The 15,626-nt window shown below is 37.3% G+C and overlaps 1 protein-coding gene across 4 annotated transcripts in view; it reads left to right on the top strand.

Moving 5' to 3' along the window:
- LOC129243880 (E3 ubiquitin-protein ligase goliath) overlaps positions 1 to 15,626 on the top strand; it is a 236,105-nt gene that overhangs the window by 205,380 nt on the left and 15,099 nt on the right. For all 4 annotated transcript variants that reach the window (XM_054881287.1, XM_054881288.1, XM_054881289.1 and 1 more), the window contains 3 exons: positions 6,300 to 6,417; positions 9,477 to 9,628; positions 9,725 to 9,821. In XM_054881287.1, the coding sequence (XP_054737262.1) occupies positions 6,300 to 6,417; positions 9,477 to 9,628; positions 9,725 to 9,821 (367 nt within the window). The remainder of the gene's footprint in view (positions 1 to 6,299; positions 6,418 to 9,476; positions 9,629 to 9,724; positions 9,822 to 15,626) is intronic.

Consider the following 15,626-nt stretch of genomic DNA (forward strand, 5'->3'; position numbering starts at 1 on the left):
TTTTGCTTAATAGCTTAATTTTATTTGCACATTTTCATGAAAAACATTACAAGGCAATTATATGTTATGTGCTTAGATAAATGTGCACAAAGTCTCTTACGAGAATAAGTGTGCAACCACAAAAAAAAAAACAAAAAAAAAAAACCAAAAAAAAACAATACAAAAAAAACAAATAAAAACTTTTAGTACCACAGACAAGTGATTTTCTATTGTTGGCAGCTTAAGGTACTTAGATAAATACATATCGTTTGCCGAAATAACGGTATAACTCAAAAAATTAAAAATTCGAAAAGCGACTTGAATGTTTTCAATTATCTAAAAACAAAACTTTATTCGAGTACATAAGGACTATTTTGCTACAAATGGGAAACACTCTACCATAGGCAAATGGTTCGGACTCTTGCTCATGGTTTTGACTCTCTGTGTCCATACCAAGAGCCTAAAGGGGGTAGTATTCTGTTTCCATTTCACGTGGAATAGTGGTCAAAATCCACATACAATTCTTAATCGTGAAGTATGTGTTAAATTTCACAATAATTTCACTACAAATTTGTCCTCTGTTCAGCCTGTTAAAAAGCGCGCTACATGTTGCCAACATGATGCTAGCAACATTTTTTCACCGCTCTTTAAATTCTATTTCTTATTTAAAATTTCGTGCAAAGTGGCAGTTTGTCGAATTTAAGAATGGTATTCAAATTGAAATTCAGTAAAAATTTAAATTTTAATAGAATTTCAGCGACAGTCAAGCTGCGTGCGAGCAAGGTTCTGTTGTCGCCATATTGCAGCTCTCTTCTGGTTAACTCCCGTAGAAGGAGTAGGTCAAACGTCTCGAACGTGCATGAAACATTTGTCTTATCTGGATTCCATGGGATAGGAACAGAGAGAGAAATAAAATTGACGATGAGCCTTCCTGGAACCGTTTTTAGTTGCCTCCATCTTAGATATCGCGGTCCCCTGACCGTTGTTAAAGAGAAACTGCACAATGTTTTTCTCAAAAAGCGCAAGGCAGATGGAGTTCTTTCTTATCGTGTGCTAAAACTTTGAGAATCCCTCGCCATTCAATTTTCAAACTCATAGTGGTGTTCACCGGTCACTGGGTGATCGGCACTCATGCGGAGAAGCACTGGATGGCTGCAGATGGTTTTTTTCCTGCCTGTTTTGTAATTTTTCGCAGGTGGTGGTTTACATTCTAGTATCAAAACGGCACTCTATTGTTACGTGAAGCTTTCCCACGGTACTCTTGGCATGTAACCTACCTACCTAGAATTACAGCATTAATTGTATGTATAAAACTCGGTAGTGAGTTCTTACGAGTAGAAATAATCGCCTATAGGTTTAACTGAGAAACAGCTCGACTTCCAATAAATGTTAAGTCGGTTGAATCTTCTATGAGTAACTCTCGTAAGATTACTCCAAGCATTCATTCAGTAAAACAATATTTGTGCGTTTCACTCTTAACTTCTGTTAGGCTGTGGATCGCTTTCAGAGTCTCCGCTTATAGTCGTCGCCTTAGAGGAAAGATCCAAAATTCCGGAACATAATGAGGAATTATTTACGAGACCGCAAACTCCTCTATCAAACGCCGGAGGGCTCTCGATGTATGCACAAACGTCATATCCGGCGCGTCACAAGAATCAATGCTTGGTTCCAACTTGTGGAACATTAGTTATGACGATATATTTAATATGGAACTGCCCGATAGTTCATTTTTAATCGGATACGGTGACGATATTGCAGCAATCATCCCAGCACGAAACTTAGAAGAAGCTCATAGAAAACTTAACCAAGTCATGTTATGGACAAAAATGTGGCTAGATTCACGTGGCCTCAAATTAGGCACAGGGAAAACGAAGTTAATACTTCTACATAATCAAGAAGCAGAATTCCACTAGAAGTTAGCATGTGAACTCCAACACGCCAACCAAAAAAACGGATTTTAAAGTACCTACAGATAAGACTAGACCGAAGACTAACTTTCTGGGCCCTAATAAAACAAGCAGCATAGGAAGCCGCACCAACCCAAAGGAAGCAGGAAAATAATGATGGCTACCACGATTTCCATTCTCTCATGCGGAGCTGAACTGTGGGCAAATGCGCTAAGAACAAATCACCGGCGTAAGCTCCTAGCATCGGTACAACGAACGAGAGCTCTTAGAGTTGTGTCTGCCTACTACACAGAATCAGGGCCAGCTGTTCAAGTGATGAGCGTTTCAATACCGATGACTTACTTGCCCTCGAAAGGCAAATGCCATGGGAGTTAAAGAACAAGAAAATGGAAGAAAGAAATAGCAAACCTGCAGAAACTCGAGGCAGATGGGCGGCTAGGCTAATAAAAGATGTCGCTACATGGACAGTAGGAAATTTGGTAGAGGCAAAGGTATGTATTTCCAGAAATACTTGCTCAAAACAAGGAAAAACGAATTTTCTGCATGCGTATATGGTGATGCAGTCGTATTCAAGATGACGTTGAAAACACTTTTTTCCAATGCGCACGAATGCAGTCGGTCATGTAACCACCGAGGGTGCAATCGACAAGATGCTAAGCAACGATGGAAAGTGGGAAATCATTAGTGGGTTCGCGGAAAATATACTCTAGATGAAGAAACGGACCTGCCGACACATAAGAATAGGCCTATGAAATGAGACTTTTTTTAATTTCCAACGTTAATTAACAAAATATGGTTACAAATTTAATCTTCAAAATAGTAGCCATCGCTAGCGACACATATTTTCCATCTCTCAGGCAATTTGTGGATGCCGCGCCAAAAAAATTGGCCGTCTTTGGCCCCAAATCAATCCTCGAGTCATTTTTTGGCTTCTTCGTGAGAAAGCTCTGCTCGGAAAGTGCGTGGCCCATCGATGCAAACAAATGATAATCGAAAGGCGACAAGTCTGGTGAGTAAGCCGCATGCACCAGCGGTTCCCAATCGTACGTCTCCACCAATTCCCGGGTTGCTCTTGTTCGATGTGGCGGTGCATTGTCATCAAGAAAAATCACTTTGTGACACCAATCGGCATATTCTGGGCGTTTTCGGTGAATACCTCTGTTCAAATCGGCCAATTGTCGTTGGTAGCGTGCACCGTCAACTGTTTCACCTGGTTTTAATAGCTCGTACCATATCATACCACGCTGATCCCAGAAAACCGACAGCATTGCCTTGCGGCCGAAGCGATTTGGTTTGGCCGTTGTTTTTGGCTTGTGGCCGAGCGGACCATATGATCGTTTACGCTTGGGATTGGAGATATACACCCATTTTTCATCACCCGTAACGATTCGATGCAAAAAAGATTTCCTTTTGAACCGGGAGAGCAGCATTTCACAAGTGGTTTTTCGATGTGCGCAAATCGTAATATAGTTTGAAGGCACGAAATTCGATATTTTTAAGAGCGACAAAAATGCATTGTTGTATGAAACGTAAGAAACAATGAACTGAATATTGTTGACAGATGACAGACGAAAAAACAAGACATTTGGGAAAGTTTAAAAATACTCCTAGCGACATCTATGGACTAATAGCTAAAACTCACACTTCACAGGTATACACTTGGTAGAGCTTTGTAATGAAAAATATGGAACGCCACTCTGAAGTAATGCGCATCGGTTCCAGAGGGGCGACGATTCCAAGCGAAGGGGAGTTTTTTGGTCCCATGACATACCACTGGGGCGACCATAACTTTGATGATGCATTAGGGATTTTAAACCTACTATACGCGAAAAATATGACGGAAGTGTCTCTTCTACCCCAAAGGTTTTCTTGTACTGCTCCATCTATAGCATTTTGATTGTGATGGCGGTGAGATCAGTCTTAGTTTATAAGAGAAACAGCATAACAATGAAATGATTGATGTCAAACAAGGCCTTACTTACTGTTCCTTTCACTGGGAGGTTTAGTTCTTTTTATTGTTTTAAAAATTGTTATAATTTGTCTACTTTCAATAAAGTATACAAATATAATCACATCAAATATATTCTATGTATGTATGAAATTAAGTTTTTATAAATACTTTTTCAACAAAACAAAGTTATACCCTTACGGATTTACAAAAAAAAACAAAAAATTGTTATTGCTACCACAAATCGAACTCCTAACAGTGTCTCTTTCTTCCTTTGAAATGTATTATTTCGATATATCTATGTATATATATATGCATTTTCCTTACGCTATTTTTAGATACTACAAGAAAATCGTACAGGGTAGCCGCCTGCATTTTGGATGAAATTCGGATATGTTGTAGATCATAAAAAAGTAAGTTCGTAGTATTGTTCTCGTTTGTTGAGTTGCAAAAGTTGTTCACAAAGTTACATACATACATAAATACAAAACAATGTATTAGTTATGTAGTAGTGCGATGCGATATACAGTTCTACAACATATCCGAGTTCATGCATTGTTTGAAGTTGAAAATAATATTGAATAATAATAAGAAATCAGAAAAAATATATCAATACAGTGCGCGCAAAAAATGTTTGCATATAATTGTTTTCAAAAAACAAAAAAAAAAACAGAAAAAAATGAGCTAATATAATTCAATAGAGATTACATTTCGATTTTTGATCAGTTTTTTTCACGACTTTTTTTCTCTTTTTTTTGCACAATTTTAATGTAGAGTGTCGCTCAAGACTTAAAATCTGCATAAGCAAAGCGTCAGCCAATTTTTCGGTGACGTTATTTTTTGCGCTTAAGAGAGGCCTGTACGGCTAAATAAATAAATTCTCGTATATTTTTCGCCTCATTTTGCATTTTCCTTGCATTTTGGGTAAAAACTCACAGAAACGAATTTTTGCAGAAATTGACTAGTAAAAAACATAGCAGGCAGTTTTACGTTTTTTATAGCAAAAACCAAAAAAAAGAATGATAAGAAATAAAATTAATTGCGTTAAAATATTTGCAAAGAAATATGCGGGAGTAAAAATATATTTAAAAACTATTATTATATTTTCAAAATGTGAATTTTTGAAATCACAAAATTTTTTCCAAAAATATTTTACCTTAAAATCGCAATTATATACTTATATGTAATTCTATACATTTTTATTTTACATATTAACACAGTTTTAAGCTTTGAATGTTGTTTTTATTTAAGAAAAATTAAATACTTATAAATATAAAGTGTGGTTAAGTTTCAAGGGCCGGTGTTGATTTTGAATAAAATACAATTTTTTTAGAAAATTATTATAAATTTCTCTTTATTATGATAATATTGGTATGGCTCAATTACGTATGGAACAAAATATCGGCCAAATGCCCGCCGCGCCCTCGGCGGCACACCTCCATTCGATGGTCCAAATATTCGATGACGCTGAGGCATAATTGAGGTTCTATGCCGTTAATCTGCCGAATTATCTCATCGTTTAGCTCTTGAATTGTTGCTGGCTTATCGACTTACACCTTTTCTTTCAAATAACCCCAAAGAAAGAAGTCCAACGGGGTCAAATCACATGATCTTGGCAGCCAATGGACATCGCCGCGACGTGAGATTATTCGGCCATCAAATTTTTCGCGCAAAATAGCCATTGTTTCTTTAGCTGTGTGACAAGTGGCACCGTCCTGTTAAAACCACATATCGTCCACATCTATATCTTCCAATTCGGGCCATAAAAAGTTCGTTATCATCTTACGATAACGAACACTATTCACAGTAAGTGAAATTTGTGAATTTTGGAAAAAATACGGCCCAGTGATGTCGCCAGCCCATAAACCGCACCACGCACCAGTCACGCTTTGTGGATGCATTGGTTTTTCGGCAATCTCTCTCTTGGATTATCATTCGCACAAGTGCGGAAATTCTGCTTATTGACGAATCCACTGAGGTGAAAATGTGCCTCATGACTGAAGATGAAGTGCGCGATGTGCATTTTGATTTGAACGCCCGTTTTCATAATAAGCCTGAATAACTTTAACGCCTTGCTTGATTATGTATCTTTCAATAGTTCAAATTGAGTTAGTCTGAAATTGAAAAATGTGAAATGTAATGTAGAAAAAAACTTGGCGTTTAGGTGTGGTTCACATTCAACATCGGCCCTTGAAATTTAACCACACTTTACTTAAATATCTTCGTTATGACTTTACGAGGCTCAAGCCTTGATTATCACAGTTTACTACAAATATATCTCAATTTTATTTACTTATGTAATTTTGTAAATATGTTGACTTCTAATTTGTTTCTCACTAAATTTTCTTCAAATATTTATTCTTAAATTTTTAAGAATTTTATATAACAAAAGGAATTTTATGCGCTTAAATATCAAAAACTTTGTATACCATTTTTTTACAAATTTTATTGCATGTACTTCGTAGAACCTCAGTGCTCTTCGTGTCCATCTCCTTCATCGTGCTAATGGTCATTTCGCTGGTCTGGCTGCTATTCTACTACATACAACGCTTTAGATATCTGCAAACAAAGGACCAGCAATCGGTAAGTTCTCTGAAAAGTTAAAATATTTGCGGTTTACTAAGCTGCAGTTTGTCGGTTTTTCGTATTTTCGAATAAGTAATAAGCAAGGGTTGAGCAGCCAAGCAGAGGCAAGCATGTGAAATGGCAATTAGGAGAGAGGAAAAGCTGTAGAACATGGAACTAACTGCCATTTGGTCCTTGAAGGGCACAATTTTTCTTTTAATTATTACATACATTTTTACATATTTGTAGTATTATAACTCATGAGTGAACATAGTGAGTACGATAGGTTTAATAGTGTTGGACATAAATTATTGGCGTACTTGTAAAGGGTGATCAATTTAGAGGTATCGCAATTTGAATTAAAAAAAAAAATTCAAATTGATTGGGGGCAATCTTTATTATTTTTGTGTAGAACCATTCATGACATTTACTTTTTAAAGATAATCCCTTTCAAATAATGCTCGCAACTGCGCCATAATTCGGCCATCCGTGAACGTTAATTTTGAATGACTCGCTGGAGTACTTCGGCCGGTATCTGGTGAACAACTTTAGTAATATTGGCTTACAATACCTCAATCGAAGCTCGTTTATCCACAAAGCATTTAAACTTTACATACCCCACAAATAAATATAGTCGAAAGGTGTAATATCACACAATCTTCGTGGTCAATCCACCTCTCGTTCGAGACGAGAGTTAAATTCCTCAACGAAACGACGACGCAGTAAATCCATTATTTCAAGTATGGGCTGTCTTTTTGGAATCAAATGTTGTGGAGATCACGGGCTTCAATTTCCGGTATCAAAAAGTTGTTCATCATGGCGCGATATCGTTCGCCATTCACTATTACATTGGTGCCAGCTTCGTCTTTGAAGAAAAATGAGCCAATGATTCCTCCAGCAGCCCATACGTCGCACCACACAATTGTTTGGGCAATGGGTAAAAATGCGTGCTCTTGAATAGCTTCGGGTTGCTCTTCAGCCCAAATACGTCAATTTTGCTTATTGACGTAGCCATTAAGCCAAAAATGGGCCTCATCGCTGAACATCGCTAAGTTGGCCTGTGCGCACGATGAAGATCGCAGAGCGTCGATTTTCGTAATAGAATTATACGAATTGTAAATTTGTTGTTGAGGCGTAAGCTTGTCCATGATGAAGTGCCAATGAATACTGAAAAAATTATGTATTTAGTTTGGCAGTAGTAACGCACGATCTTTCAAAAAAACCTTATTGAAATAAGTGCCTTCAATCTGATCACCCTTTATCTGTTATCGCACACTGTTTTTGTTTGAGAGCACCTCTACTAAAATTTTCTGAGGATAATTTTTGTGAAGAATTTTAACCCGTCTATCGACCCTACAAACTTAATATTTTTCAGATTTAAAAAAAAAACGGGTCGAAATTACCAATACGGTTAAAAAATAAAAACAAATGTTTCACAAAAATATGAGGCATTAAATTTCATTATAAACTCTCAAAGACAATATTAATGGCAAAAGTATCGGTCAGTCCATAAGTTCGTGCTTTTTTCCCTTATTTCACTTTTGTACGATTTTTGCATACAAAAAATTATTTGCGGAATATAACGGAACTATTTATATTTTCTTTGATATAATATATTGTGCATTCAACAAGTGATTTTAATCGCGGATAGAAGTACGTGTTGTTAAAAAATAAAATGGAATCTTCGAACGCGTCTAAGAGGCATATTTTGTATTTTTTTATAAAAGTGGTAAAAATGCAACAACTGCTGCTGCAGAAATAAACACTGTTCACGGAGAGGATACCGTGAGTGTAAGGACTGCGCAAAAGTGGTTTTCAAAATTCCGAAGTGGTAACTGCGACGTGGAGGATGCCCCGCGCGTTGGTCGTCCTGAAGTCTTTAACTCCGACGCCTTGCTCGAATTCGTGGCAGCTGAACCAAATTTGACAGTCGATATGATAGCTCAGAGGTTAAATTCATCGCATGGAACAGTTCACAGGCACCTGGTTCAATTGGGAAAGGTTTCAAAGCTGGGAAAATGGATTCCGCATAGACTTTCCGTTGCCAACCTTCAGCAGAGAGTAAATGTGTGTTCTCAGCTGCTGCAACGGCTTGAAAATTAAAGTTTTTTCAACCGTATCGTTACTGGTGATGCAACATAGGTCCTTTACAATAATCCTGTTCGCAAACGCCAATGGTTAGATAAAGATGAAACACCAGAACCGACCCCTAGAGATGGCCTTCACCCCAAGAGGATTCTCCTGTCTATTTGGTGGGATATGGCCGGTATTGTTTATTATGAACTTCTGGAACCAAACCAGACAATAACTGCTGATTATTATTCTCATCAGCTATCCAACCTAAATGAGGCACTTAAAAAAAATCGACCGTCTTTAGTGAATAGACGCAAAGTTTTGTTTCACCACGACAACGCAAGACCTCATACCGCAAGGCAAACATTAGGCAAGCTGATGGATGGACGGATGGCAGCTAATGCCGCATCCACCATACTCTCCGGATATTGCACCTTGTGATTATCACCTTTTCCCTGGACTTTCATCCTATATGAGTAACAAGAACTACTCCTCAAAAGAAGCTATAAAAAATGATGTCGAAGCGTATTTTGGCTCAAAGGACAAACAATTTTTTGAGCAGGGAATTCAAAATTTGCCTAAACGTTGGGAAGACATTGTAAATAATGTAATAAAGGAAAATATATTATTGATTAATAAATACTTTAAACATCTTTTTTATTAATTTTAAAAACACCTTTAAAAAACGCACGAACTTATGAACTGACCTGATAGTTTTTTGCGATTTTTTTTTAAATAAGTCAGATCGGCTTGAAATCAAATTATTATGATTTCTTTACATTGTAAAAAAAATGTGACGTTTAGTGCCCAATCGGTGAGGTTTCCGATGTTATACAGCTCTTAATCTTTTACAATTGCCATTTCAAAGCCGTTTTTATTTTTATATTTCTCATTTTGTCGCACAGTACGCCAACTTTGATTTCAGCTCACACCTCCCTTTCTTGTGCTTAATATCTAAGTTGCATTTAAATAATTCCTATTTATATAAATTTCTTTATCCGCAGCGTCAATTGTGTTCGGTCACGAAAAAGGCGATCATGAAAATACCCACAAAAACCGGCAAGAGCAGCGATGAAAAAGATATGGACAGCGATTGTTGCGCCATTTGCATTGAGGCCTACAAACCATCCGATTGCATACGAGTATTACCCTGCAAGTGAGTAGAAATGAGATTTTGCTACAAATTACAGTTTTTAGTCAACTGAAAATGTCTTTACACTTTTACAATTTCTCTCCAACTACTTCCACTTAGGCACGAATTTCACAAGAACTGCATCGATCCGTGGCTAATTGAGCACCGCACGTGCCCCATGTGCAAGCTGGACGTGCTCAAATTTTATGGTTTTGTGGTGGGTGATCAAATACACACGACGCCAAGTCCGCAACACGTGCCGCCCAATATCGATACGATGGGCGGCGAAAACGATGTGGAAGTCATTGTAGTTGCGCTAGCACCGCCATTCTCGGCGGCACAGCAGTCATCGCCGGCACAGCAACAGCAACAACAACAACATCAAACATATTCAAATGCCACTAATGCCCCAAATAGTGCAGCGCAGCAAACGCAAACACAGCTGTCAGCCACGTCAGCGTCGGCGTCCGCGTCGGCGTCGGTGGCAGCAGTGGCGGCGGTGGCGCATGCGCAGCACCAACACACGCATTCGCACACACACGCTCATAATTGTAATTTGGCTAGTAGTGATAGTCATAGTCATTGTAATTGTAGCAACAACATGCAGGGTGATAACAATTTTTGCCATCAACAACAAAGCAATAACTTAAACAGCAGCAGTAGCTGCAGCAGCTGTCAGCATGGCTGTGGGCATACGCGCAGCGGCAACAACAATACGGCGACTGGTGCGAATATTGTGCGCCGCAATTCTGCGCCATTGGTGCTGCAAGTATCCACCGCTAGTCACCAAGTGACTGACGTTTAACTGCGCACAGCCAGTGAGGCATGATCACAACAACAAAAACAACATCAAACGCCAAATAGCGGTGCAGCAGGAGCCAAGTGATTGTTGGAAAGCGTTGAATATTGGAACTTTCGTCGTTTGTCTGGTGCTGCGCGGCAATGCAACTCATCAAAACACACATGCACACATACACACATACACGCATACATTTCGATGCTACACACATCACTGTAAATAATTTTTGCTGTGCAACATTTAGTTTGTTTTCCTTTAATTTTTATTTTATAGATTTTAGATTTTTATTGCTAGTTTTTTGTTTTTTTTTTTTTTTGTTATTGTCTGCTAAGTTAAGTGCTAAATGTTAAACGATAAACGATAAACGCTAAAAGCTATATTAAAAAGTAGGTTTTAAGGAACGTAATTTATATTTAAGTGTACAGACGAGAAAAAAACATTTTAAGACTTTTTAAGACTAAACGATAACTTTAACGAATGTATAAATGTATGGGTTATGCATATTGGTATTTGGGCAGACATTTGCAGGTCGATTAAGAATATTTCTGACACTTGAATGTGAATGCCATTCAATTAGTATGCGAACGAGTGACTATCGGCCAGAAAGCGTTATAAAAATAGCGCACCGTGAAGAAAATGAAGTAGCCTGTTGAAGCAGAAATTGAATTCCCGTGTGTTGTAGGCCTTTTACACCCCTTAGCATTCATCCATTATCCAGTGAATTTGAGAATCTACTCGCACATGCTTCATCTAGCGTGAACTGGCAACCAGGCAACCAGGCAACTGGCAATAATACAACTGACTTTTCTATATTGGATATATCCTTGCATCTGTTTTTTTATGTTTTTACTTGTCTTCTAAAATGTTAATTTTTAAGAGCTATAGGAAAGTTTTTCAAAAAAAAACACACGTAAAATTCAGAAAAATGCATGAAATTTTTATTTAAGTCGATAGTACAGTCCATATAATTTAATGTTTGAAGATTATTTCATGCAAATGTTGACCGTGACTGCGCTTCAAATGGTCCATCCGCTTAGTCCAATTTTGGCATACTCTTTCCAATCTTTCGGCCGGTATCTCACATATAAATGCTTTAATGTTGTCTTCCAATGCGTTAATTGAAGGAGGTTTGTCTGAATAGACATGGCCAATTGACAGGTCCCGAGCGTGAAATAAAATGTTCACCGAACTCGCCTCTCAACAAGTCCATTGTTACGCCTGCTGTGTGGCATGTAACACCGTCTTGCTGAAACCACATGTCATGCAAGTCAAGCTCTTGCATTTTGGGCAAAAAAAAGTTGGATATCATTTCACGGTAGCGCTCACCATTCACAGTTACGTTACGATTCGCAGCATCTTTGAAGAAGTACGGTCCAATGATACCTCCAGCCCACAAACCGCACCAAACTGTGACCTTTTCTGGATACATTGGTAGCTCTTGCAATTCTTCTGGCTGATCTTCACTCCAAAATCGACAATTCTGCTTATTTACGTACCCATTGATCTAAAAATGAGCGTCGTCGCTGAACACAATTTTTCGATAAAGAAGTGGATCTTAAACTTTCTTAACAGAACACGCGTTTTTATAATAAAATTCAATGATTTGCAAGCGTTGGTCGTTTTTCAGACGATTCATGGTTAAATTATAGACCAAACTGAAGATGTTTGACAGCGCAACAAAACACGAAACGTGCGTCAGCTGTTTAAACCAACTGTTTAAAAAGATAATAGCTAAAAAATCACCCATTAGCACACCAATTCGAGAGCAGTCATTTGGGGATATCGACTGCACTTTCCCATTACGGTGTTGTGCTCGTGCTTTTTTAATGTGGCCAAAACCGTGCAAATATCGACTAGGCTTGTAAAGGCTTTTGGCTTGTGAATCAGTCAAATGAGCCTAAAGTCTCTCTAGTTCCAAATTGCTCTTACTAAATTTTTTCAAAATTAAGGAAGCGTTAAAATTTAGAAAAATAAAAAAAATGATAAAAATCGGCTTTTGGAAAAAATCAGTCAAATGAGCCTAAAGCCTCAGCCCTTACTAAATTCTTTCACTTAAAGTTCCATATCTCCGCAAGTTTTCCTCTAATTTGCTTGAAGTTTTTACACAAATTTAAGGAAGCATTAAAATTTAGAAAAATGTAAAGCCTTCCATTTACTTCAATGTTCATCCACTACAAACTAATTAATTTCTTGTTCAAAGAAAAAAATACTTTGGAAGTATGAGAACCTAACTGACCATAACGCAATTAGCGAGCGCTTGTAACCAGGCCCCAATTGGCTACAAAACTATCAACCCTTTTTTTGTTGTCCACGCCACGAAAAGAGAAAAATCTTCCTGCCTTTGAGTACTTTCACGGTTGAGTTTGTAATTCTAGCATTTCCAAAAATTTTTGGACCACTTCTTAATTGCCTTGAACTACAGCGAAACGAGCAGCCTCTACCTTTGCAGCAAACAATTTCTGATAATCAAATATTTGATGGCAAACTTGAGTTGCTGCGGTTAAGGTTGCTTAAGAAAATTGAATGAAGAAAATTTTTATTTGAAGTTTACATTGCGGCTAGTTAAGAAAAAATATTTTTAACGAACGAGCAATTTGTTTTGAATTTATAATATAAGTTGCATACAATACTTAAGGAGTGATTCTGTTTAGTCTTTGGAGACTTTGGATTTCAATCTTCTTCTCCAATTAGGCGCGATTAAGAAGAATAGCAGCCTACGTATTCACGTGATTTTTTAAACTTTCATAGTGTGCTTTGCACACTAATTGCCTTTTTTTATTGTGTCGGCTACCGAGTCAATATATAGGTTGCGCTCGAGTTCGGATCTATGGATAAACCAAGGAGAAAAATTTAATACTAATATAATTGGAATCGTTTATCGTGGGCTTTGGGACTACAATTACCGTAATTGTGATTTGCATATTTTCGAAATTATGATTACTATTTACAATTGTAATTCAAGGCTCATTCGATGGATGATTACAAGATTCCTAATTTCAAGAATTTCGAAATCACGATTGAAAATGTCCCAATTTGCTCCTTCTCATCTAACTCTTTTTTCAATTGCCATTCGACCTGAATGCAAATTATACCCTCCACTATTTCACAATACTTGCTGCAGTCCCATTGCTCTTACAAACTCTGCTCTTCCTTTGGCTATACTGGTGCCTGGTGTTGCCGTCTTAATTTCCAAAAAGATATTGCATGCAAACAGCAGCTAAATTTGTGTCTCTGGAGTGAGTTGAAAAAGCGAGCCGGTGCAGATCTCTTCCCAGTCTGCATTCACGCTTTACGAAGCCTTCGAGTTTTCTCAAATTATTCTGTGAGGAATTTAAAAGGTTTTTAAAACTTTAGAGACCAGCAAGGATTTCCCCTTGGCGTGTACCTGTACATAGTATAATGCGATGCCAGTATTTGTCATGGACTGTTTGCTTCTCTTCTGAACTCTTCATTCATGGTGTGCTATACCACCACCTGGTAGGGTTTGGGCCTTATTAGTATAGTTTCCGCAACTAAATTGTGTAATGGTTCAAAATTTTGCTCGCCTTGAATAACCTCCCGGCATAAGATTCTGTTCCACGCTTCCCGGTTTCAGGCTAAAAAGATAAAGTCTTCTCAAGAAAGCCCACTAGCGAAAAACAGCTGACATGCAGCTCCCCATAAGCAATAACTATAATCCTGAATCCTCTGAACACTTGACAAAGAGTACATAACGCCAAATGCCTATTTTGCATATCGCATCAAAGTCAATATGGATCGTCCGATTGGACTAGTAAACCACACTACAGATATCGCCGATTATTGAAGAAATCTGACAACTACTTTGAGGAACAAAAAAATTGCTACCGAAGTAATTTTACGCATAGGTCTAAGTTAATTGGCTACCTTAAGCAGACTGCCACAAAAACCTAACCTAATGTTACGTATAGCCCGCAAAAACTATAGCAATTCATCGACTTTGACGTATTTCGACTATTTATTTTTTTAATTAATTTTTTTTTTATAAAAATATAGTTCATTCTATAATAAAGAGCACATTAATTGAAGTTTCAAACATTGTGCAAAATTTATGAAAATTCGGTAAATTTTTATTACAATTTTAGTTAGTTTAACTAAGTAGTTTAAATAATTCAAAAAATTGTTGATTTGATGTACGAGAAAATGGGTAACACCGTGAAGAAAAAAAAAATTATAATAAAAAAAAAGAATTAGATTTTCTATCAATTTCAAATTTGCTCTTTTTGCTCTTTGTTCTACTTAAATTTAATGAGCTATAAAACTGCGTACCCAATTTTTTTTTTAATGCTGATTAGAAAATTTACAATTTTGATGAAAATTTGTAAATTTTTTATAAGGGGTTTTTAATAAGAGTTGTTATTTTGATATTCAAAGAAAAATGCTAGTTTTTAATATACATGATCGGTTGTTTATTTTATTATAAAGACGAAGATATGCCGTAAATAGTGGAAAATAGCATCAGGCAAGTGACCACCACGACCACGCTTACATGACAATATCCTTTACATAAAAATGTTCCATAACCGAATTGCCAAGTGGCTGCCCTATGTCCTCGATAGCCTCACGAATTACATCTTTGAGGTCTTGAACCTACCCTGGGCTGTTAGTGTAGACTTTCTCTTTCAGGTGGCCCCAAAGAAAAAAGTCACAAGGTGTTAAATCACAAGATCTCGGTGGCCAATTGGGAGACAGCTCGAAGACATGTCTTGCATCATGTCTTGTATGTTAAAATTTCATAATTTAGCTTAATTTGTAGAAAAAATTAATTTCTGAGTATCAAAGACAGTTCGAAGACATATCTTGCATCATGTCTTGTACGTTAAAATTGCAAATTTTTGCTAAAGAAACAGAAAAAGGATTCTTTCAAGTATACAAGACAGTTCGATCACATGTCTTGCATCATGTCTTGTACGTTAAAATTTCTTAATCTAGCTTAATTTATGGAAATACTGGATTTCTGAGTATACAAGATAGTTCGAGAGATAACACGGTCCGGAAACTTTTCCCGTAAAAGATCAATGGTTTCGTTGCTTGTGTGGCACGTAGCGCCGTCTTGTTGAAAATAAACGTTGTCCAAATGAATACCATCCAATTCCGGCCCAAAAATCGTTAATCATCTCTCGATAGCGCAATCCTTTCACTTGTAACACCTGTGGGCTTAATATGGTTTTCGTTAGACAATGAGTTATATTTTTATAAGAAAAA

The sequence above is a fragment of the Anastrepha obliqua genome, chromosome 4 (assembly GCF_027943255.1).
Source record: "Anastrepha obliqua isolate idAnaObli1 chromosome 4, idAnaObli1_1.0, whole genome shotgun sequence".
Taxonomy (NCBI): domain Eukaryota; kingdom Metazoa; phylum Arthropoda; class Insecta; order Diptera; family Tephritidae; genus Anastrepha; species Anastrepha obliqua.